The 25,727-nt window shown below is 41.6% G+C and overlaps 1 protein-coding gene across 1 annotated transcript in view; it reads right to left on the bottom strand.

Moving 5' to 3' along the window:
* Positions 1-599: 599 nt before the first annotated feature.
* The window catches only part of RAB38 (RAB38, member RAS oncogene family), a 40,602-nt gene continuing 15,474 nt past the window's right edge, over positions 600-25,727 (bottom strand). The window contains exons 2-3 of the mRNA XM_006273023.4: positions 24,067-24,347; positions 600-6,283 (exon numbers count right to left, since the gene is read on the bottom strand). Of these exons, the coding sequence (XP_006273085.1) occupies positions 6,131-6,283; positions 24,067-24,347 (434 nt within the window). The 3' untranslated portion in view covers positions 600-6,130. The remainder of the gene's footprint in view (positions 6,284-24,066; positions 24,348-25,727) is intronic.

Raw genomic sequence — 25,727 nt, 5'->3', positions numbered from 1 at the left:
TTTTTTTAAACCCTTGAAGCAAAATGCAAGTAGTGGCAGTAGTTGTCTCCAGTTGGTGTTGTCAATAGCTCACTAAGAATTAGGTTGAAACCACTGATATATTCCTTGCAGCTATCAGCTCACAGCATGCAGGGAACCATGCAGCTATCAGCTCACACCAGCTTTTCTGCTGCTGTTGACAAACCTACCAAGCGGGATATATGCATCAACTTAATTTTGACTCTGGGGAGCAGTTTGCTGCAGCTCTCCCAGAATTTATTCCTTATCTTTGTGTAGTGTTATTGTGGGCTTCACTTTAGTTAGGTGGGGTATGCCCTGCTGCTGTGAACGACCTGGGTGTTGTTAGACATTCCAAATTCCTAGACGTACATAGACATCTAAGCATCTGATCAGCAAGCAGTCAGCTTCTTGCCCATCTAAATATCATGAGCTGAGCATACAGCTACTTACAGCACAAAAGTGCTTGGGCATTTATTTGTGGATATAAAATTTTGCCTGTAAAAATGAGAGGCTGAAATGAGGCCCTTTCAGATGTTGGGCCTGTAAACTGCATCTTGAACTACCTTTAAAATAGAAATGATTAAGGGGCAAGAAAAAGCTTTTTGTTCAAATATGTAACATTTTTATTAATGCCAAGCACATCTTCTCACAAGATGAAGGGACAAATTATATTTAACATCACCAATCAAAATAATTCTAAAAGAAAAGCATGAATTGAAGATGGGTTTCATAAAAGAACAGCTGAATTTTGCATGGGGCCATAGCAAAGGTTTCTTTACTTGTTTAATGAATTCATTTTACAAAACATATATACTCTATGTTCTGCCAAAAATATGAATAAGGACCTTCTGTCACATGCATAAATTGTGGTGCAGTAAAATATTTGCATTGACTGTCTCTCAGCAATTGACACAAATTGCATTTCCCTGCATTAAAATGTATTTAACAAGTTCCATTTAATCCAGATGGACAAGATCCTGTACAAAAATATAACAAGTCTGATTATGTTATAAAAATAAGGAAGGCACCCAAAACAAGATCAGCTGTCCAATAAATAATCAAGGAAGTACATGCAAAGCAACTCGTGATCCTCAGACTAGCTGCTACTGGAAATAAGTGGATTTCTGATTGGAAAAATTTCAGGAAAACTTTGTTGTCTACAAAAACAATGCAGAAGTAGCATAAAGGCGGTTCATAAGAGGGGCCAGCTGCCTGGAGCTCTCATGGAAGCCAGCCCCATCAGATTCATTGTGATCTTTCAGGTTCAGTAAAGAAGAATGTGCTCTTTTGTGTGCCAGGTTTCTCATCTGAAAAGCTCAGTTCATAATATTTACCTGTTTCTCAGGGAGTGTTTAAAAGTCAGGTCTTTGTACAGGAAGCCAAAGATGTAAGATAATATAAAAATGCAAACTGGCATTATTATTGCTAGACTTGTGGGTGCCTTGGCTTGGAAAGCCTAGCACTAAAGTATCAAAATGTTTCCAGAGTACTAGGGAAAAAGAAAAGAAATGTCTCCTTTTCAAGAGGTTTCAGTCCTGGTTTCCCACTCCCTATCAGTCTGCAGGCTCATTACCAGTACAAAGATACTGTGAGATACCTTGAAAAATTCAGATCTGATATAATTTTTAAGTCCACTTTCTGTTCACTTCCCCCTAGAATCAAATACACAAGGGCTGCATCTACATGAGACGCTGACTGCACAGTAGCATCACGTGGCAAAAACCATGATGCAACACTACTGAGCAGTAGTATTAGGCTAGTGTGCAGTAGCATTACAGGATGTTTGTTGGCACTAACTCAGGTTACTATGCAGGCATTTACTACTCATTTATACTAGGACTGTGTGAAGCTTCGGTCTTTGATTTGATTCAGTGGAGATTTGGCCCAATTGGTGGCTGAATCTCTGAATCCGAATCAAACCAAGAGACCCTTTCATCTCTCCAAATCGAATCGAAACCCTCCGAATTGATTTGGAGAGATTCAGAAAGACTCGGAGATTTGGACATAGACACAGCTTTAAATGTTTTTTCTACATACCTCAAGGTACCAGGTGGCTCATGAATGTTGCAATGGTGGGGCAGATGAAGTGTCCCACAGGAGCATGGGGGGAGAGCCCAGTGCACTTGGCAGCAGACCCAGAAGTGGACCAGAAGCACTTCTGGTCCACTTCTAGGTCCACTGGAGAGCACATGGGCCCCCCCCTGCACCCCGTCAGCTCAACGACTGGTGCCTCCTGAGTCTGGGGTGGGCACCTGCAGTCCCTCTGTAGCTGATCACCGAGCTGGAGGATGTGGTGGGGCCCTCCAGTGTGCTGCCCGGTAGACCCAGAAGTGGACCAGAAATACTTCCCTGCACTCCTGTGGGATGCTCCATCCACCTCAGCATCACAGTGTTCATGGGCTGCTCCTGGTACCTTGAGGTATGTAGAAATAATATTTAAAGCTGCATCTATGGCTGAATCCCTGATTCTCCGAATCAGCAATGAATCTTCAGATTTGGCCAAATTGAATCAGGGACAATGATCTAAATCAACTAATCAAATCAGTATCCCTGGGCCAAATCCAAATCCAAATCGAATATGGCCCATTTCACACACCCCTAGTTTATACATGTTTTTACAAGTACTAAATGACTGCACAGTAACAACTGTGCAGTCAGCGTCCTGTGTAGATGCGGCCAAGGTGCCTGCTTTAGAGAACCATACCCTATATCTTCCCATAACAAGGTCAAGGATATTCCAGGAGTCCAGGACAAAAGTCTTTTTGACTTACATTGTCCATAGAATGAAAAACCGCACTCTTGTAAACAACAGAGATAGCAAGATGGCATAGACTATATCATAGAATCATAAAAAATTAGGGTTGAAAGGGACCTCAGGAGGTCACATCTAGTTCAACCCCCTGCTCAAAGCAGAACCATCCCCAACTAGATCATTTCATTCAGGGCTTTGTTGAACCAGGCCTTAAAAGCCTCAAGGGATGGGGATCCACCACCCCTCTAGGTAACCCACCCTCCTAGTGAGAAAGTGCTTTACCATCCTCCTAGTGAGAAAGTTTTTCCTAATATCTAACCTAAACTTCCCTTGCTGCATCTTGAGATGGTTGCTTCTTGTCCTGTCATCTGCCACCACTGAGAACAGTCCAGTTTAATCCTCTTTGCAACCCCCCTGCAGGGAGCTGAAGGCTGCTATTAAATCCCCCCTCAGTCTTCTCTTCTGCAGATTAAATAAACCCAGTTCCCTCAGCCCCTTCTCATAAATCATGTGCCCTAGCCCCGTAAACATTTTTGTTGCCCTCTGCTGGACTCTCTCCAACTTCTCCACATCTTTTCTGTAGTTGAGCGGGGGGGACTGGACACAGGACTCTAGATGTGGCCTCACCAGTGGAGTACAGAGGGGAATAACTACTTCCCTCAATCTTCTGGCAACGGTGCTACTAATGCAGCAAGGGCACACAGCTGGCTCATAGTCAGCTTATTGTCCACTGTAACCCCCAGGTCCTTTTCTTTAAAGTTGTTGCTTAGCCACTTGGTCCCAAGCCTGTATTGGTGCATGAGATTCTTGCATTTTAAGTGTAGGCCTTTGCACTTGTCCTTGTTGAACCTCATGAGATTATCCTGAATGACATAAGGAAATTCTATCCATGCAGGAATTCAAATAATACAGCTACCTTTTATAATCTACCCTGAAAGGATTTGGCCACAGGTAATTACTTTAATTCTTAATTATAGAGCTTTTACTTTGGAGTCCCCAAATGAGTGCAGCTTGCTGAGGCTCCATTAACTCACAGCACAGGTGTCATTCCTGTATTTATTGATTTATTGCAAGTACCCAGAAAGTTGGTCATCACTTCTGCAGCATAAAAACTGTGTGCGCTCAATAGCAAGTTTTCTGGAATTATGTAATTTATTACATAAGTTAAAAGAGACCAGTATTGTACTGCATTGATGCATTGATAAGTGTGACGATCAAGCAATGTAGCCTCAGTACATCTTGTGCAATCCAGTCAGAGCCAAATTCGGCCCTGGTTATGGAACTCTATTTGTCCAACATGGAAAGTTGGGTCTGAATCCTTGGTTGTGGTAAAGGTCCCATAGTAGAGCCAAAGCAGGATGGTTGGAACATTAATACAGTACATTGAGGAGGAAAAATAACGTTTTTTTTTCTCTGTTTTATTTTTGCTTCTTTTTAGCAAGCAAATAATTTGCCTACGTCCTTAGTGAAGCAAAGCTCTCAAACAGTTATTTGTGGGAGGAAATTACCTTACTGCTTAATGAACACAGATTGGAAACATCTGAAGACATGCTATTTATGATGACAGTTAAAAGACATCAATAACCTGGGGACCAGGTTACAACACAGTTTGGCAGAAGTCTGAGACATGTTAGCTTATAGGAAAGTGAGACAATATGCTGTTTTCATTGTAGTGTTAGCTCAAGGTCTAACCTGAGTGTTATCCTTAACCCAACTCCTGTCCACACACACAGATTCTGAGCTAGAGTTAAGCTTGATTGTGCTAGCCTGTCAGTTGGACCTTTATGGTGACATCTATGCTAATGAAAGCAGTGAGAATGCAGCTACAGCTTGAATTAGCACAATTTGTCAGGTACTAATCTGATCATTCGGTGTGCCTAGAGAGTGATCACAGCGATGCAACACTCAAAGAGAAGTAACTTAAGTTAACAGTGAAGATTAGCCCTTTCTCTGTTAAAAAGTATAAGACATCAGAGGGCCGTGTATCCGTGCTATAGGGCTCTCGGTCATTCTATTTCAATCTGAGCAATAGTAGTACTTAGCACTTGTACAATGCTTTTAATCTTGCAGCAGCACACAACTATCAACCTGCAAAAAACCCTGTGAGGTAGGCAAGTACAGTTACCAGTATCTCTGATTTACAGACGTGGAAACTGGAACAGTAAAGTTAAGTGACTTGACCCAGAGCACAGTGGAAGCCTGTCAGAGGTTAAATTAAAAATCAGGAGTTCCCTAAGCTTGAAAACACTTTTCTCTGAATACATCCAGCTGGATAAGTGAGCCCATTTTGTCATTGGCACATTTTGTTTGCCTGCTTGTTTTAAAGTAATGACTTCTGTTTTGTCTCTTACTCTGAAACTCTGTGACAAAAATATATTTACAACCTGGAGTTTCAAGCAGTATATACCAGCCTTTGATTAGTTAAGACAGTGTCCTTGATTCTGCTGCTCTGAAGTGCAAGCGGTTTAGTAGCAGATTCAGCTATGAGATGCTTTGATTTTGAGAACCGGATTCTCCCCATACAAAAACTCCCCAAAAGCTTCTCTCTGTATCGTCTGTTCATATCTGTCTTGCCATTCACTGAAATTATTATTTATATTACAGTAGTGTCTGGAAGACCCAACGAGGCCCACTGTGTTAGGCACTGAATAAACACATTGTAGGAGACAGCCTCTCTCCCCATCCCAAAGAGCTTATAGTCTAAAAAAAAAAGGTATGATAAGTCAAGGGTTGCATGAGTAAAAGAAGTGCATAAAATGTTAGTAACTTGCTCAGGGTCCCACATGAGGTCATTGGCAAAGCTGGTAAAAGAATCCAGGTCTGCTGACTGCCAGTTCAATGCTCTGCACTACCACAAATGATGTTTCATGTGTTAGTGTGATCTTTTGTAATATATACTCAATAGAGCCTGGCAAAACCTGAAAAAATACTGGCTCCTGTCACCTTTTGTATTTGCTTTTAGTGAACATTCACGCAGCTGCTTAATGAGAAATGTTCTTAGAAAGCAAATTGCCAAGCCTTGGGGTAAGTACTTGCAGTAACCAAATTTTAAATCACAGTCAGAATATTCATTACAGAGGTGGGTGGACACTTCATCAGAAAGCAGGAACAGCCTTATGTGACCTAGCTGACCAATTACACCAAACTGAGACAATTTTAGTAGTTACTATCAAGTACTCATAAAGAATATGAGCATTCATACTCAAGCCAAGGGGTCAAAAAATCATTGAATACTTTTAAATATCAAATACACTTGAGAAAATCTCAATTTGCTCATGGGTGTTCAGTGAGCAGAGGAATAATCTGTATGTGCTGGAGAAAACATTCCTTGTGAGTTACTTGCTCAGCTCAAGTATCCGGGAATAGTCTGGAAGTCCCTTAGGATTTAAAGCAAGCTGAACAAGTGACAATCTTGGAAGAATTCAAGTGTGGTTTTATAATATCCGGTTCAATGGGTTGCATTGAATCACTCTCACTAGCAATTATGTGTTTCACCAAGCACCTGGAAGCTTCATCGATGTTTATGTTTTCCTGCAAGTGAAAGAGAGAGAGAAGTTGATTAGGCAAAATATTAGACACACATGGTTGCATATTCTCTGTATTGTTGTTCAGCCTTTTTTCAGGAAACCTCTAATATTTACTTTCCTATTAAAAAAAAAAAAACTATTTTGAAAAAAATTGACAGCATTTAATAATACTTTGTAGAGATATTTTGTTATGTATTACCCATTACCATGTATCCTGGTTTTCTCTGATAAAAAAAAAAAATAATCCCCAATTTCTAGATTAAAAGAGTAAAATCCACATTTTTCCATGATCAAAATGAAACATCACTATATATCTCTCTATATAGGAGATCTCTCTCTCTCTCTCTCTCTATATATATATATATATAAACCAGGACTCTTGCCTATAACTCAGATTTCTATTGGAATAGGTATAGAAATGGGATATAGCCTTATAAAAATGTGGATCATTTGTATTGCTTTTAAAAATTAACCCCCCCCCCCCCCCCAAAAAAAAAAAACAACCAACAAAACAGCAGGGATGTTAATGGCTGCCCAAAACAGGTTCTTAAATCTGTATTTAAATGCATGATAAGGAGCCTGATTTTTCAAAAGTGTTTTACTTGCACCAGCAGCTACATCTTTCAGTAGATAGCTGCCTGTATTTTAGGGCTTTTCCCATATTTGTTAGTTAGTTAGTTTTTGCTGTGCGGAGCTCAGGGTGATATAAATCTGTGAATATACCATCTTGAGCTTCTGCTAGCTCAAGTGAACTCTAATACACTATGTGGATCCATTTTTTTCTCTTTGTTGATATACCTACATAATGCCCACCAAAGAATAGATTGCCTGGCTGCAGTGGCAGTGGCGCAAGTATAACATAATTATTAAGATATAATCAAGTAGTAATGAACACTGCAATTATATTTAGATTATAATATTCATAACATATGAATATTCATTTTAAATGGGCTGCTGTGAAATGTTGAAAAGTTGTGGGGGGTGGGGGGGTGCCTTGAGTCTAAAAAAAATGAAAAGGTTGAGTCCTAGGGACTCTATATACATAATGGATAGGTGCATACTCCCGAGAATAATACAGACATTAATTTAGATGCATTGCGATAGCATCCTAAGATTCCTATCTGAATTGGGGGCCTCATACACTAGGCACACACAGTAAGAGGCAGTCTGTACCTCAAATTGCTAAAAGCATAAAATGGCATATTAAGAATATATTAAATATATACCCTGTTAGGTTTGAGCATGGGTATATGAAAGATCAGACTCCAAGGATATGGGTACTTTGGGTTGAGTCCTAATCCCCTGGCGATCGATAACAAATCTCCATGGACTGTCCTTTAGGGCTTTAACAAAGAGCTGAAATCTTGGGAGCTGCCTTGATCTTTTAATTAGTTTCTGGATGTTAAGGATTTTTCACATACATGCACTTGGAGATGAAATATTTAAACTTTGACCTCAGTTGATAGTAAATGAACAAATCCTCACACAAGACATTTGCAAACCTCACAGCTAAGGAATGATACCCCACTGGACATGAATATAACCTGCCCACTTCAGGGCTTTGGCATATCACATGGTTCTCCGAGACTACACTACCAAATTCCTCAGCTGTGCAGCAAGTCATTTTCCAGGCACTGTGAAATTTAATTAGAACAAGTAGACAACAAGAAAATAATCTCACTGCACTGGTGAGAAAACAGAGGATTAAATAGAGTGTTTTAAAAGTATGCATACTCCAAGACAACTGAATAATGCACTATCCTTCTGCTGTGTTCTGTTTATTGCCTTTAATGAGGCGGTAAACATTACACATACCCACATCAGCCCACCTTTGTGACCAGCCTCATGGGTGTTCAAGAGATGCTTCAGCAGCTATGTCAAAGTTAGCTCAAATCTATCTGTAGTTGCATGCAGAGTGGAATACTTGTTACGTACTTAAAGTAAGCTTTCTATGCAGGTGAAAAGGGGGAAGAAAAAACTGGGCTATGAAGGAGTTGGAGTGAGAGATCCAAAGTGTCAACATTCACCAAGTGCCAGCCATGGCAGAAGACTTTTTTTTTCCCCACTTAAGACAGCTGGGGTGGGGAGGGAGCGGGCTTGCTGTCAAGAAGTGTAGATGTAATGAAAAGGTGCCATTCTGTTCTTTTCTATTTGTCTAAATGACCATATTTGGTTGTCTACAAGCAGTGCCGTAGCAGTGAAGTTTGGCACCCGGGGCAAAGCCCGCAGTGGTAGCCCGCCCTTGTCCCATGCGCAGGTCTTGGGAAGACATGACCCCCATTCTTGCCCGGAAGTGCAGGCAGCAGCAGCCCACCAAACAAGCTGCTCACGGCTCCATCCCACTCCCTGCCCTGGTTGGGCAGTGCCTGTTGGCGCCCCTTTGCTTTGGTGCCCAGGGCAGTTGCCCCACTCACCCCACCCCCTTGCTGTGGCACTGCCTACAAGGCATTTTTGGCATTCATACCCAGAGGAATGCTATGCCTGAATGTCTGACCCTGCACACATGAATGACTCTGTGGGACCACAGTCAGACAGACTGAATATGTGCAGTAGCAACCTTAGACACCTAAAAATGGTGTTGGTCAAAGCTCTTGACTATCAGACTTAGCCTCGGGACCAGAAAAAGGCTGTATGTGTGTATCCCTTTTTTCTCTATAGTTCAGTGGTTGGGGAGAAAGGTGCAGCCATCAGCTTGGCAGCAGATTGCCCTAGCCACTGAGCTATATGGGGAAAAGATGTGAATGTATCCTCTCTCATTCTTGCTGTTGGCCAGTCTGGATGTATACATAGTTGTCCATGTGTGCTGGGGTGTGTGTCCAAGAACAGAATCCTACTGGGGACATAGGGTACCAAAAATGTCCTGTAGACAACTAAAAAATGACCATTTAGCTGATCAGGAAAAAACAGAATGTCACCCAAAGTGTTGTTGAGAGTATTTGATTTCTGCTGACAGCACTGACTGTAGTGTAAGCTAAGCCTTTGTGTGTAGCCAAAGCTTCAAGCTATAGACACATAAATAAAGAAGTGAAGCTCAAGGCATACATCTGGAGTAAATTGTACCAGGGCCGCTGAGCACAGTTTAGTAGTCTGTGTATTCGAAAGCCTAAGAAATAAGAAGTTCAGGATAGAAAAGCAGGCATTTGGAAATGTGACAAATTTATCCCTGATTCATCGAAGGGCACATTTGTTCCTATTGTGTTGAAGCTAAACCTCTTTTAAAGGCTGTGTTATATGTTTCCAGCTTTTTAAAAGAAGGACAGCTTTACTTGCCAGGGGTTAGTCCATCTATGGGCCCATCTGCTTTCACTGGAGTTATTCCATACCTATTTGTGGAAAAGCATCCACAAGAATCAAGATGAATAAGAATCAAATCAGACCCTAAGCATTTGAATCTTGTATTTTGCTTATTGACTAAATAGAAAGTCTTTCAAAGCTATTGGAAGGACTCCCCTGCACTGCAATGAGTTTTTGATGTTATGGTGATCCTTTATTCTATTCCTACAATTTATACACCAGATAGGTACTGCATGTTTTAGAGAGGCTTCACTACCATGGTGCGTGTCTCATTTTATTTCAAACATACCACTTAGCTACCACTTATTCCCATTACAACATTGGTCTTCATAACTCTGAATTCCAGTGAGGGGGTGAAAGTAGTAACATCTGTTAACTACACGGTCTGGCTTGAGAAGTGTATAAATGCTAAGGCTAAGTACAGACAGTTAAAAAGCCTGAGGCAGAATTGATTCAATCTTTGCAGATTTCTCTAAACTGCATAAATTGGACTGAAAATGAACTGAACTGAGGTTTACTTTCCAGTTGGGACAGGCAGCCAGATGCTTGCACTGTTCCAGGCCAGAAGCCAGGGGGGTGCTACAGCACTTCTCCCAGCCTGCCTGCCATTGCCGAGCCAGGCCAAGTGGGGGTCATCCCTGATTGGATGCCTACCCCCTTCTGTGTCCCCCCAAGGGTTGAGGAGCTCCCCATCCAGATGCTGGTCCATATAGGGGGAAGCCCCCACCTCAGGGTTTCCCCCACCCCAGCCATAGATCCTGCAAGCCATGGCATGTGGGCATGGAGGAGGTTCCTCCCATTATGCAGCTGGGCAGGGCTGTGGCTTAGGCCCACCCTTGCATGTAGAAGGAGCGGAGCAGGCTCTGGTCTGGGGTCCCCCATCCTGAGGTCCTCCAGCCTGAGACTGTCGTGCCACAGGAGGAGAGGGCTGTTCCTCCCCCTCCATCCCCTCCCCCATGCAGTTGCTCAGCTCATCTGCTGCCCCAGGTGGGAGGGGGGAGCAGTCCCCTGGACCAGGTGCCTACCAGTAGAGTCATGCAGCGAGAGAAAGGTCCAGGGGGGTGGGGATTTCCCTTGATGCCCTGGGGTAGGGCAGGCTGGTGGACCCTGGGGCAGAGGAGACCCTCAAAGTGGGTCTCCTCTGGGGGTGCAGAAAAGGACCTGCTCCCCCCCGCCTCCAACCAGCTGATCTGAGCAGGTACCCGGCTGAAGAGTGGGGGGTTCCTCTCAGCTCCCCACAGGATGGCAGACCTGGGCTTGGTTGCAGGGGCTGGGGCGGGGGCTCTGTTTCCTCGCCTCCCCTTCTGCTGTCCTGCAGTGGGAGGATTTGCTGCCTCAGCTCTGTGACAGCCTGGGGGGAGGCCAGCTAGGCGCTGGGCTGGAGCAGCAGAGTGAGACATGTTCCAGTTGGCCACCCTACAGGGGAGGGGGTTGCAATATGCAGGGGAGGTGCAAAGCATCCTGGGATGTTGGGTGACTGAGAGGTAACATGAGTCAGGAGGGGATCTGGGACAAAAGTTTGATAGACCAATTTACCATAAATCAGTTAAGTTGGATACTACTATGTCCGTCCAGGTCTAACTTAAAACAGTTTCTGTCATTTTCAAACTGGTTTATGTGCATTGAACTTCTGTCCTATTATAGGTTTAAACCAGTTTCCGATCACTTATACTGGTTTATGTGTAATTTCTGCCCCTAGCCCATAAGCGAGCTCACTTTACTTTGACAAATGCAAGAACTCTCATGCACCTTGTCATTTAGTCTTCAAATACATTTTTCAAAATCTTTTTATTGCTACAGTACTTTAGTTTCCACAAAGGATCCCTTAAACCACTGTCTTACTTAGCTGGACCCAACTATTCCCATGGCCTTCATCGCTATTGTGGCTGGGCGCTTGTTTTCTATAATTATGTTTCAGTTTAGTGGCCTAGCCTAAAAATTGGAAATAAATAGTGTTTTCTGCTGTCCAAATGATTTCATTCAATCCAAAACTGAATCTTTTCTCGATTAATACATTTAAAACGCTTTCTTAAAATTGGACTTTGTTTCGTTTGGAACTATCAACATATATGAAACATTTCCAAAATCTTTTTTCTGTTTTTGGTTGAAACTATTCAATCAGGTCACCCAGAGTTTTGTCCAGCTTTTATCACTTACCTCAGAAACATTAATGAATTTATCCTCATATCACTTCCATGAAGTACAAGGGTAGTATTCCCACTGAACACGTGCTCCTGAGACTATAGTAACAAGGCAAGGAAGTGAACCCAGCTCTGTACCTGCACTACTTTTTCTGATATTTGTGTCAGCTTTTGTTATAGCTCTAATTTCATGGTGTCTGACCCAGTATCTCAGGTCTGTGGATCTGTCATTGCTGTATTACCGCTGCCACTCTGGTCTGCCTAATGAAATATTGATTTCTACACCATTCCCCCTTAGTGCGTTTTTCACAGAAATCAATATTCCACTCAACTGTAAAACAGTTGCAGACTATAGAAGCTGATCTGTTATCCCAACACATTGGGTGATTTTAGAGGGTAGGGAGTGCTGAAAGATAATCTGGGAAAGAACAGATTAAAAGAAGCAAATGAAAAGCTCTAAAAAACCACCCCCAAAAACAAAACCCTAAACTCAGCTGTAGGTGGTGACCAAGGTGTGAGGAAAATCACACATGCCATACATACTACTGAAACTGCAACATGAAAATAGCTCCCATCACCCGAAAAAGCAACATTCTTTATCTTCCAAAGAAATAATGAAAATTTAAGTAGAGAAAATGAGTGACTGAAATTATGTCTTTCCAATGATCACATCCCTATTAAAAGACCTTTTTATTTCATAACTGATTGTTCTTTTTTGTATGATGCAGGCCAAAGGAATCACAGTTCTGAATATAATTCAAACAATCCTGGGCTTTTCCTTGCATTTTATGCCTTTGTTACTTTGTGTTTGGATTTTTAGCCATCTGTCAACACCGGCCTCTGGCTTTCTGTAGCTCACGTTTCAGTGTCCTCTCTGGTTGCCATTATTATTATGGTCCACCAAAGGTTGTGGACAGCTATTAATATTCTACACAGGAGGAAGTGTTATTTTTATTATTTGCCAAATAGGGAATTGAGACAACAGAAGCAATCTCTATGCTAACAGGTCCACCCTGGAGTTTATTTACCATCACCCCAAGCCTCTTGATCCATCCTTTCACATCTTTAAACTTGTACAAAATCTGTCTACACTGCACTTAAGTTCTGAGCATGTCTGCGAGATGTCTCCTTTGCTCCACATGAGAATCCTTCTATAAATCAGGCTACAGACCACTTGCATCTCCTCAACAACCTTGAAGCTAGAAACCACAATGTGAACACTTACAGGATGGTATTTGCTGCTATTGCTGTGCATACTGTCCAGTTTGGCACGGTTCCACTGGCGCATATATCAACCATGGATCTGCTGTGGGGGCATTCAGAGATGACAAGTGCTCATGAATCTCTCTGCACAGCTAGCCTGAGACAAAAGGGTCCTTTGGCATTTAAGCGAGCAATCAAGACATCCAGTTTGTTGTAGTTTTCTGCCAAGTTATTTTGACCTCAGTGACCTAACATGATCCTGCCATTGGACCTCAGTTCAGTGAAATCTCAGTGCCTCTGAAATTATATTGTATTAGGAATATGAAGGTTCTTGGAGCTGCAGATGAAATCATACCCCCTCCTGTATTACTAGTATGTGTCTGTGCTCTCTGGCCAGCAGATGTGATGATCGTTCTTGCTGTGGCTGCTGCTAAGCGCCACTACAGATGCACCTGGGTAGAACTGGAGGAAAATAATGCTAATCAACAGAACAAATCTGCTCTGGGAAATAGAGACAGAAGGTGAGCTGCGGAAGAGTTGGAAAGGAATAGCTGGATGGCACTGGCAGACTTCCTGTGAATGTGCTCTGTCGTTCCCCAGTAGGTTACAACTACACTGTGGGAAGTTGTGGGGAGAAGGGCAAAAGCAGGCTTAAACTCAGGTTCTGGATTTCAGGAGGGCTTCCAAGCTCAAATACAGGTAGCACCAAAAGGCAAGCTTATGGCTATATGGTAAAAATAGTCCACAGATCTGGACTTCCCAGTGATCTCAAGCCAGCACCTAACTGTCAGCATGGATATGCTGAGAAAGACTCAGTTTAGAGGCAGAAAAAGAACTTAAGCACCTGAAGTATGGTTCCCCAAGCTCCAAACTTAGACCCTCAACTTTTCTGCTGTGCACCATGCAAGTGCCTCATGTGCATCCATTTCCACTAGTTAAATTCCCCAGTATCAAAATATTTGCTGCTAGCTGTCCCAAGCAGGGGTGCAGTGACAGAGTGATTAACATGTCTTGACATGACTTCAGGGACATTAAGTCAAGCCTTTTTCTGGGGGTGCATCTACATGTGCTTTAGCAAGTACTAAATGACTGTGCAGTATATGCTATTACTGCACAGTCCCAGTGGTGTATGGGTCATTTCCAACCCTACTGCACAGTAGCAGTGACCTACTATGCTGTAGCTCATTGCTACAACTATGCAACGTCAGCATCACAGTTCATGCCTGCCAATACTCCGTTGTCAGGCTGGGGACTCAAAGGCAGCCAGAGATGATGCTGGCCACATCACTTCCATGTGTGCCATTGGTTAAGAAATTTATGTGCCTTAACCACACTAGCCCAATGAGCTGTTAGTCTTAGATAGACCTTCCCTCTCTGGTGGTTATGATCAAGGCATGGTGGGCTTGGGGCCAAGAAACTGAGTCCAGAGTCAGGACAGAGTCATAGCTTTGGGTGGGATTAGTTGATTAAATCAGAGTCTGAATGCCAAAAAAATGGACAAAAACAGGAATCAGGTAGTGGAAAGTCAAGGGAAAGTGAGGAAGTTGGAGTCAGGCATCATAGCTCACATCAGGGATAGGAACAAGTCAGGAATAAGAAAGTAGACATGAATACCAGCACTGGAAGGGGCAGGAGTCAGGGTTGTCTAGACAAAGACCCTTTCTATGCAAACAGCTTGTCACCCTCTGCCCTGCTGTTTTTAAAGTTGTTTTTGAGATAGGATCTGCTTCCTGCTAGCACAACAGTGACTGGCTTCCAGAAGGACAGCTCATTTCTAAGTGGAGCTAAGGGTCACATTGGGCAAGCATAAAACTTCCTATATTTGGACAGTGCTGAGCATCTAGGTGCCTACCTCATACCTGAACCTCAGAGGATTCATTAACTAGGGAGTCCCCTGCCTTTCTCACTGGCATGGCCCTTTCAGATAGGGATTTTCATAGTACCTTTAAAACATGTAAAACAGTGCCAGGAGTGGTGCCACCTTGCTCAGTAGCCTAGCAATTAGGACATTCACCTAGGATGCGGGAGACCTAGATTCAGTTGTCTCTTCTGCCTGAGGGGAGTGGGCCCAAGGTTTTCTCCATCTCGGGTAAGTGCTCTTACCACCACTTTACAGAGTCTCTCTTTCTCTCTCCCCCCTGGTTCCCAAACACTGCTACCCCAGAATACCTCAAAGACTGGTGACTAGGCACTCTTCTGGTAGGTGAGACATAATATGGACACAAGTCACTTCAGGCGGAGAAGGAAATCAAATCTTTGTCTCCTGGATCCTGGGAGAATGCTTTAACTACTCAGCTGTTGGGGAAAGGGTTGTGGCAGCTGCTCCAGGATGTACTGTATGAGAAAGGGCTGGTTTAACGTATAGGGAAGGGTACATGGCTGAAACTCAAGCGGAAGGAAGCACCTTCCTACTGCCCAGATTAAGGTGTGTACCTCTGAGGAGTGTAGGCATAAGACCCACTCTTCTTTTCTGCAATTAATCCTGGCTAGGTCAAGCATCTTCTCACACAGCCTCCTGGCTTTTGCATGAGGGGTTTGCTGCTGTTGACAGATATGTCACCTCTTTTTTGTTTTACTCTAATTTGTGTCAAGCAGCCAAATGATCACTAGTTTTTAGCAGAAAAAGAAGGTGATATCTTAATGTTGCAGGACAGGAGGGTGAAGTGCCCCCTCCATTCTTCCCTTGCCCTGCTTAGGTGAAACCCAGGGCTTGTGTCCCCCGCACTACCACCGAATCCTTATGCAGCTGCTCAAGTCTCTGTGGCTCCAACCTTCAGTGACTTGACCAGGGTCATATAGGGAGTGTTTTTTGGAACGGGGAAACATTGTTTTCTCTTAGCTCCCAGGCTAGCATTGTAATCACTACACCAGCCTTCCTCTGGAGTTCACCAAAAAAGTATACAAGTAAAAAAATAGCACCTGATATCCCTTACTTCTAATGTTAGGATTAGAACAACAAAGAGAAACAACAACTTTAAAACATCTTTGAACACTGGAAAATGGCAGTAAAAGATACGAGTAAAATGTAAGTTGGCTTTGAAGTTCACCTTTAAACATGGCTCTTAAATGGAAAGTTTTAAAGAAAGAATTCTGCACCTCTGCATGCTGCTTTCTCTGGGTTTTAACATGAGCTACAACTCTTTTATTATACTGGTATAGGAACTAATGTCATTGGCTAGAAATACAACATTAAACTGGAGAGAAAATAAACACTTTATTGAATGTGTGTCAGAGCAATACAGAATCTCAGCATGATGCTTAGTATTCCCAACTGACTTTCCTCCTTATCTGTCATCTAATTTGAACACAAATAAAAAACATTAACATTTAGAGTGTTCTGTTTTAATATTGGAAATAAATCCCTTCAGACTAGCCTGGCTTTTTATTTTGCTACTGATGAAAAAAGACCTTTCTTAGTTTTATGGGCCTCTCACATTTCCAAATGAAACATTTTATTCTTTGCCATGCAGATTGCTCAGATTTATTATTCTAGTTGTTCTTAGGTGTAAAACTTCTCTGCAATTTCCATAGTAACATTGTTTTCTGTAAATTTGTTGCTTACGGATCTTTTCTTGGGATCCATAGATGGCAAATAGGCAGTCATAACTATTAGCCCACTTGGGCTAACAGTAGAGCCTAAATCATAGTCCTTTAGACATAAGAGTGAAAGCCTCTATTGTGCATGTCAAAGAGCATCAGTATTCCTTCACTTCTAAACAGTAATTAACAGACTCCTAAACCTTCAGTCTATAGATGGCAACAAATATCTGCATGCACCTAGTGTGAGTTACTCAGGCAAAAACTTTCTGAGCATCTTCATACTTTAATCTTGTATTACTCCAAAAGGCAGAAAGACAAAAGTAGTTCTAAGTAGTTCAAAAGTAGAGCCATTTTGCCTGAATGAAACACTGGAACAAACTGAGGACACATGGTAAATTTACAGTGTAATTTCCTCTTACACTGGAGTAAAAAAGAATTGGGCACATGATGTACAGCTCTATGCTAGTATAACTTGAAAGTGTAGAATTACCCTGGGAACAATCACGGGTAAAATGATAATGGTGCAAATTACACCAATGAAGGCATCATGTGTCCAGAGCTTATCAGAGTGTAGCTATTTGCTTAGGGAAAAGGGAGTATGAGTTGCTCTCCTTACAGCTTGTAGCAAGGTGTAGTAATAGGTGCCTACTGTGCCCAACCAGTCTGGAAGAGCTGAATGTCTGATTGTTCCAGATCCTGATGCAACTTACATCAGTGCAGAAAGTCATGCAAATTACACAGACCCTGACTTAGGCTACATCGCAGGATCACAGGAAAGTAGTGTGGAAGGGACCTCATGAGATCATCTAGTTCACCCGCTCAAGGCAGGATCACCCCTAACTCAAACATCACCCCTAACGCAAACATCCCAGACAGTTTAAGTTTAAGAATCAGTTTAAGTCCCTCTTCAAAATTTCCAGGCATGGCGGTTCCACAGCTTCTCTAGGTAGCCTGTTCCAATGCTTCATAAGCCTCAGAGAGAGTTCCTCCTAATCTCCAACCTGAATTTTCTGTGCTGCAGCTTGGGGCAATTGCTGCTAGTTCTGTCCCCTATATTCGCAGGGAAGAGCCCATCTCCGTCTTCTCTTCAACTGCCCTTCAGGTATTTGAAGACTGTTACCAATCTCCCCTCCATCTCCTCTTCTTCAGACTGATCTCCTCTCCTATCTTCTCTTCTTCAGACTGCTCCTCCTTATCACTTCTGCTGCTTGCATAACGTTCCTGGCCTACCTTTAAATTAATTAGCCTGTTCAAAGGTAGCTTGGATATCTCTATGGCAGCTACAGTGACTGGAGTGTCGGAGCATCCAGAGACTCATCTCCCATGAGTCCATGCTCCTAGCTTTCAACTACACTCAATTATACTTGGAACTGGTGGGAATTTCTGAGGGAAGGGATTTTATTTTGAAAATCCCAGTTCACTGAAAACACGCTATCATATTTACTTGATTATAAGATGAAGTTCCCCCCCATTTAACATGGAGAAAAAAATCAAGCCTCATCTTATAATTACATACAACTTACCTGAACTTGGAAAATGCATAGGGGCTGGCAAAGTTAATGAGGAGGCAGCACAGCCCAGCACCTACCACATGGCCAGTGAGCAAAGGGTGCCCAGGCTCCCCTCAGCATGCAGGGTTCCTGGCTGGCCAACTGTATACAGAGCTCAAAATGACCTGGCAGTCACTGGCCAGGCACCATCCTCACAGTACAGGGCTTCTGGCCAGCACGTGCTGAGTCTCTCTGAGCTGCTCCCCCAGCAACAGGTGCCAGCTGGATCCCTTTCTCTCTGCCAGGTTGCACCCCCTGCTTGAGCAGCAGCTCTGAGCAGCTCAGCACATGATGGCCAGAAACCTTGTGCTGCAGGGATGGTGCCCAGCCGGTATCTGCCTGGTCATTTTAGCTGTGTGCATGGTTTCCTGCCAGAGGGTGCCAAAGCAAGTTGGCACATGTTGGCAGGCAGTAGCTTGGAGTCACACTGCACTGGGCAACCAGGAACCCTGCACACAGCTTGAAATGACCCAGCAGGTCATTTCACCATCCCCACAGCATCAGTTCTGGGTAAACTACCAGTAAGTAAATGAGTACTATATGCAAACTGCTACAGTCGTGTTTAATTTCAAGGTTGTTATTTTCAAATTTGCTCCTCACTTCCATATCCTCAGAGACAGCAGGGTCTGACAGTAAGGATGGGGGTAGGAGAACAAACTGCTAGGGGGAAACATTGGGAGGGAGCAGAGAGTAAAGAGCTTCCTGACTCCCCCCCCCCCCCCCAATTTATTTTTCCCTGCTGTAGTAGTGGGAGGGGGAAAATGCAAAGCAAACCTTCAATAACTGGATTTTATAACTGGAAAATTATAACAAATTTACAATTTTCCATATATAAGATCTAGTTATTGGGGGCCCTCTTATAAGTGTCGTCTTCCATTTGAGCAAGTACAGTATGTTATGGACATATACATGCTTTGATGAAACACAGGCAGGATTTTGATGAAACTTCTTTGTCTCTTTCCCTTCATGGGGAAATCTAAAAATGGATTTTTTATTTTATTTTACAATGGAACAACCTTTGTTACAGAACTTTGGAATTTCCTACAGAGCATTAATTCCAGGTTTGGGGCCACTTCTAAATAATATTACATTAAAAAAACACGCCAGAGGACCACTGTGTGGTTCCAAGATGTGGACTCTAATCCAAGAGCAGATTTTGGCTCTCATATAACATTTTCAGGAAGCAGATTCTGCAGACACGTCACTAAAGAGTCCCTATGTAACTGAAATGAAAACTGATTCCTTACTGATTTGGCTTTAGCGGCTGCACCTGATACTTTTGCAACAGCCTACATAGCAAATTGTGTTGGGAACTTCCTTGAGCAATTTCAGAAGGTGATGTTGGCAATTTCAAACAGAACATTTTGGGTTTAGTTAACAGAAGAGCAGGTTAGATTTGATGTCTCGGACTCATTCTACTACATATCCAAAGCTATTTGTCTCTATGGAAATCTACTTGTTCCATTGAGAACCTCCATAGGTTGGTTAATGTTCTGTTGTATTAGCTAGTCAGAAGAAGTTAGGGTTTACATGTATTACACTACAGCTCTTTGTGCATAGGTCTCGAAGTGCCTCGCAAAAGATGTCAGAACCACAATCTCCATTTTACAGATGGAGAAACTGATGTGCTAAAAGTGACTTCTCCAAATTCACTAGCAGAATCAGTACCTGAACTCAGAACTGGTGAGCAGGGTGGAGCATCCACTGATTGACACACAAGGGGATGGGGAAAAGAACCTGTTACCCTCTTTTACAAATGTGGAAAGGATACCTGGAGTGGTTGTTCAGTGCCTCACTCACCAGGCTATGCTCCCACTTCAGTGCTTTTTATTACTTCAGTAGAAGGGGAATTTTGTGGCTGGGATTGTGGGCTGTCGGTTTTACATCCTCAATTATATGGTACTCAGAAATTTTCCATTTATTTATTCACTATATTATTTTAGGAAATGTACTAAGCTTCATATCTCACATCTAAGTCTTAAAATATTTCAGGTATCCATTAATCAATGTGCTCAAGCTTCTTTGAGATCTATGGATGAAAGTTGCCTATAGATGGGCAACATATTTTTTCTGAGCAAAATAGGATAACGTATTTTTTCCAGTATGAGCTGTAATGCTAGCAGCATATTATTCAGGGAATGGAGAAGGAATTACACTATACTTAGAACAAAATAGTACATGACAAAACTTTTACAAACTGACAATATATTTCTCAACTCATTTCAGGGTTTAAAAATATACATTGTTTTGCCTCACCTGGTTTGGTTTGGTGCAAAAGTGATATTTCGCTTTCATTACAAAATGCTATTAAGCCAAAAATCATTTACCTCATAGTGTAAATTGTAAAGGCAATCTGTTTGAAAGGACAGTAGTTGCGATGGGAATGCATGTGTGTGTCAAGTCATGGATTTGTGCGTGATAGGAAAGTGCGGCTGTTTTTTCAGGCTGAGTTGGTCATTTGGTTGATTAAATTATGTGTGGTAGGAAGGAGAACTACTGATTTAGATTATTACTCTTTTTAACTGTGGCCTGTTTTGATGATAGGATTACCTAGAACATGTGCAGTGTCTTTTAAATCTAATCAAATCTATACAAATAAAGTACTGGGAGATATGCACACAAAGAAAAACCAGGCCATCAAGTGCAGATATAGCAACAAGTATAAATGAAGAATATTGGATGCTGTGTTTTTGCATAGCAAGGTACTTTTTGTGGCTACATGTCAAAGCATATCCTCAAATCTTTACAGCGAGCAGAAAATTGAAACAAATATTTCCTTAAAAACAAAATATGAACTCAAACAGTCATAGAGAATGCATTCTGTGCCCCAAATGTTAGGATTTTAAGATCATTAACTTAACAAAAAATGTACCAGGAAATGATGCAACAATGTCCAACTGTGTAATTCTCCAACAGCATCACGTGAAAGCTTCAAACAACTGACTGCCTAAATTCTAATGGTATATATAACACCCAATTTTGTATAAAGTATCTATCCAGGAATAAAGGAGGCATTTTTACAAATAATCACCTTTATTTTCCCAAAAGAAAGATACAAGTCTTAGGCAGTGTGATCTGAAAACCATAACAATGCTAAGCATGTTTCCAGAAAACCTCTGGAGAGCCAATTATACCAGGATCCCACAAAAAGAGTTATTACTTATTTGAACTGTTAAAATTGCTAGCTGCAGTATGATGGTTTCTCAGCTGGTATTATTTTACTTCAGAGAAGAGTTCCTATTCTCTGCGGAAAATATAGGAGGATTTTTTTTTGTTTTCCTTACACCTGAGTTCAATGATTTAATTTGCCTTAGGCTGAAAAATCCTGAAGGCTTGTTACAGTTAATAATTTAAAAACAATCTGTAATCACAGCTTCAAAAAAAATAGCACTATGGATTTTAGCTCAGAACCTAGGCCAAGCTGCAAAGCAATTCTGGTCTCTCATATATTAGGTACATACCGGTGTGACTGCTATTCTCAGGGGAATTGTTCCTAATTTGCAGTATTTGGAGGGCCTGAACATATAAGCCATTACACACGTGAGAACCATTACTCTTATCAGTAGCCCCACTGGATTTAATCGGGTTACTTATGGCAGCAACTGTTCTCAGGATGAAGTCTTAAGGCAAAATAGTCGGGTTCATAAAGACAGGTTGTGAAGTATCTATGAACTATATGAACCACCTAAAACTGTCCTACTGGTGTGGAAATAGATTGTCAGGATAATTTTGGTATTTGTTTCCAGTCTTAGCTGAAAATTAGGAGTGGGGGGAAACTCTGCAGAATAACAGATCTTTATTCTTTAGTGCACAGGTTCAAAGATCATGGAAGGTGATAGGCTTGTGTTTTCATAGCTATTACAAATTCACTAGCCACAGGACTCAAACATTTTCATACTGTCGTTCTTCCATACCTCTAAATGGTTGCACCTATTCCTTTGTGACAGCCTTTTAGATATTTGAGAACCAAATAGTAACAGAATTGTTTTCCCTTATTTGAAATAAATCAAAACTGAATGCAATTTTAGTTTAAAGAAATGCGGGTACATTTTTCTCACCCCATTTTTTCCCATTTAGCCCACTTTTACAGACTCCAGCCAGAACAACTTCTCCATATAATCCTGCCAAAGTCTCTCTGCTACACATAGACCTTCTGTGACCTGAAAGATGCATTCACCATGCACCTCTGTAGCTGAAGGCTGACTTACGAGGACAGACTTGGCTACTCTGGACAGATTGCCAACAGCTAGAGGCTCAGAGCTGGACTGAGGATGTCAGTTTATTTCCCACAACACTCAGAGAAAAAGCAGTCCTAAAATAGATCTAAACACTTTTAACATATTTCACTGCACAGATCACAGAATTGAGTTTGGCCCTAAACACCAAAAGCCAGACTTTAAAATGTCTTTGGGCACCTCTGTTAAAAGTGGTCTACTGAAAAAGCAGCTGAGTCAGGAACTGGTTTTATAACCTGGTTGTTAAGACAAGGACTCCTGAGTACTGAATACGCAGATACTTTCATGAATGTAAATAACTGCTTGAGACTTTGATTGTACTGGGTACTACCTCTGCATGAATTTCAAACCCTTTTAGTCATCCACCATTTGATGTATCTTCTGATTGCAAAGAGATTTGTTTGAAATATCAGAAAAAGTTTGGATGACAAGATACAGAAAAGTGAAATGCACATTCTCAGCATCCTTAATTTCATAACTGCCTTAGAGGAAGCAAATGTCTGAATTTAGCTTTTTAGGACTTGGGGTATTTTTTACTCAATTTATAGTAACTTTAGAGGAAAAAATGTACTCTTTAGAAGTCATTTAAATGATGTATGAATCACCATAAAATGCTTTACTCATGTTGTAGTCAAGTCACCAACTTTTGCAGGGAAACAAAGAACCAACCCTAAGCTCATGGCTTGACAGGCTTGAAATAGTATAAGCCTGTGATATGTGCTAAATCACCATTTTCAAGTGAAATCCGTATTTCACACACTTGCATGGTCATATTAAGAGCCCCTTTTAGGAGGAGTAAAAAATGCCTATATTTCCTGAAAACCCCAGTTCCAGCAGGCTGAGCTTAATCAGATCTCCTTTGGAGTGAATTAACTTGAGCACCTTGCCATTTATTATGGATTACTAATTGTTAGTACTACAGTAACATCGAGACTCACCAAAGGAAATCAGATTCCTCTCATACGAGGAGCTGTACGGAAACACAGGAAAGGATAGTTTTTACCCCAAATGGCTTAGATTCTCAATAAAGATGAGAGAAAAAGGGTGAGTGATAAATATAACAACCTGCCTTTGACAGATGAGGAATAGAGGGATCAAGGCAAGGGTTATCAAGAATGTTGCAAACACTGGGAGCTGATTTTGCTCATGCAACACACTTGGAAATCCAGTCTAGCTGTCTTTTGAAAATCCAGCCTTACAAGACTAGGTCAATGTCAGCCAGAAAATCTGTTCAAATTAGGAATTCAAACTGGGAGAGTACAGGTCAGCACTTCAGCCCTGGACCTACCTGAGTATCAGGAGCCTCAGGAAAAAAAGATCTATGTGAAGGAAAGTCTCAGGATGGGCATCTCAGAACGGCCAGAGCAGACCATCTTGTTATTTTGTTTTTGTAAAGACACTCTTCTGGTCCATAAAAAGGCTCCTGCACACTATGGCCATACAAAATAAATAGAGAGAGATGCTTTCTCTTTTTTTGTGGGTCCATGAAGATATTGTAGCACCTTTGATAAACAGTTTCTCCCCAAAGAGGACACTTGGTTACCTATCTTGCTCCTGCCAGCCACTTTAGAGAAACCTTCATTTCAGTGTTGTATAAAACTTGCAAAGTAAGATTAAAGGCCTATTTTAAAGTCTTTTAAAGGTTTTTTTTGTTTTTTGTTTTTTAATTTACAAGTGCTTCAACTCACCCTACATTAATTCAGCAGAGATAAGACAAGGTACATATTTCAACTGAGTAAGCTATTTTATAGCTAATTTCTCAGGAGCAGGGGAATGCTTTTCAAACATTCTCTTTATTTCAAATGAAAGAAACGGAAACATTACCTTAGCTGATGTTTCAAACCATGCCACAAACCCATTATCCTTGCAGAACTGATCCATCTTGATGCCGTTGTTTGTAAGAACATCTCTTCCCTGGTCGCATTTGTTTGCTAAGAGAACTGTTGACACAGGTTTGCCATTAGGGAGAATCAACTTAGAGTCCAAATCCTCTTTCCATTTTGTCACTGCTTCAAATGTCGCTGGTCTTGTAACATCAAAGACAATAAATGCACCCATGGCTTCTCTGTAATAGACCCTTGTCATGTTTCCAAACCTTTCCTGACCTGCGATGATAAGGTGGAAAAAACATGCTTGTAAAAATCATTTAAATCATCACTTCCGGGCTAAATCAGTATTTCACACACCAGTGGGTTTTCCATCAGAATATTACTTCAGCTAGGATTAATGTTGTAAATGTGGTCATTCTGGAAAACTACAATGCATCTAAACAATAATAAATAGAGCACTAGACTCACTAATGTGAAAATACTGGTTAATTTAGAAAACTGAGTTTGATACGCCTAGTGTCCAAGGCAACCGTAATAACTTACTATGGTAACCTTTAGGTGTGGGGCTGGACTCGATGATCTTCCAAGGTCCCTTCCAGCCCTAATGTCTATGAAATCTATGAAATTATCAAAGTGGTAATGCCAGCACACTTCTGCATTAGTAGTGCCAGTCCAATTAAGCCAGTGTATTTCTAGCCATATGAAAACATCAAAGATCTTAGTTTGTTTTACAGACATTTAGCCATGGAAAGAGTTACTATTAAAGTAGCAAATATTCATGGGAATAATGCTGAGTGTAGGATGAGAGACAGTACAGATCTTTCTGCCTCTCTGCTCCTGAAAAAACAAGGTCAGCTTTGCATTAAGGACATTTCTGGACTTGGGTTTCAGAGCTGGAGACAGAGTTCAGAGCTTCGGACTGAAGGACTCCTAACCTTAACCTAGACCCGTGTCCCAACCCACACGTTATTTCCACTCTTGGAAATGAGTCTAAGCAACCGCACTAATGGTAGCCCATGGGATTCTGAGAATGCAGCTTACGTAGACAATATTGCAGATTGAGGATGTGTATCTTTTGTTTAATATGCTAATGTTCTGTGCAACAAGGAGGATGTCATTCACATGATACAGGAACTAAGAGTAGGCATCTCTCTTTTTGTAATTAGTCTTGGTTTTTTTAATACCTTAACTTAACACTGCTCTCCATTGATAAAATAAAACGGGAACATATCATTTCTGGATATACGTAAGGTCATCCTGAAGAGTCATTATGACCGTTCTTTGTAACGGAGTCTTATGATCTCTCTGAGTGAGCTAATCAGATGAGAGGCTAAGTCATATGGTATTCAATAATGTCCTTGTGAGAAAGGGTTTTTTTTTCCCCCTCTGCTGTGAGGTATCTACAAACAACAGTTAACTTCTGACCAGTGTCCTAGGACAGACGTTAACCACATTTTTTTCATGTATATTGTATCTCTGTAATGTTTTACACTTTTCTTACACATCTCTCAAGGTGCTTGCCCTTATGATAAGCATTATATAAGATCTAGATAAAAGTGTATCTTACAATACTGTTTTGTTGGTGGTATCTTACAATGCTAATACCGATGGGGTGTTTGAGGCACATAACCATTAAGTGATGTTCTGAAGGTCACA

Source organism: Alligator mississippiensis, chromosome 1 (assembly GCF_030867095.1).
Source record: "Alligator mississippiensis isolate rAllMis1 chromosome 1, rAllMis1, whole genome shotgun sequence".
Lineage (NCBI taxonomy): Eukaryota > Metazoa > Chordata > Crocodylia > Alligatoridae > Alligator > Alligator mississippiensis.
The sequence above is the reverse complement of the archived record's forward strand: the minus strand, read 5'-3'. Positions and strand labels throughout refer to the sequence as shown.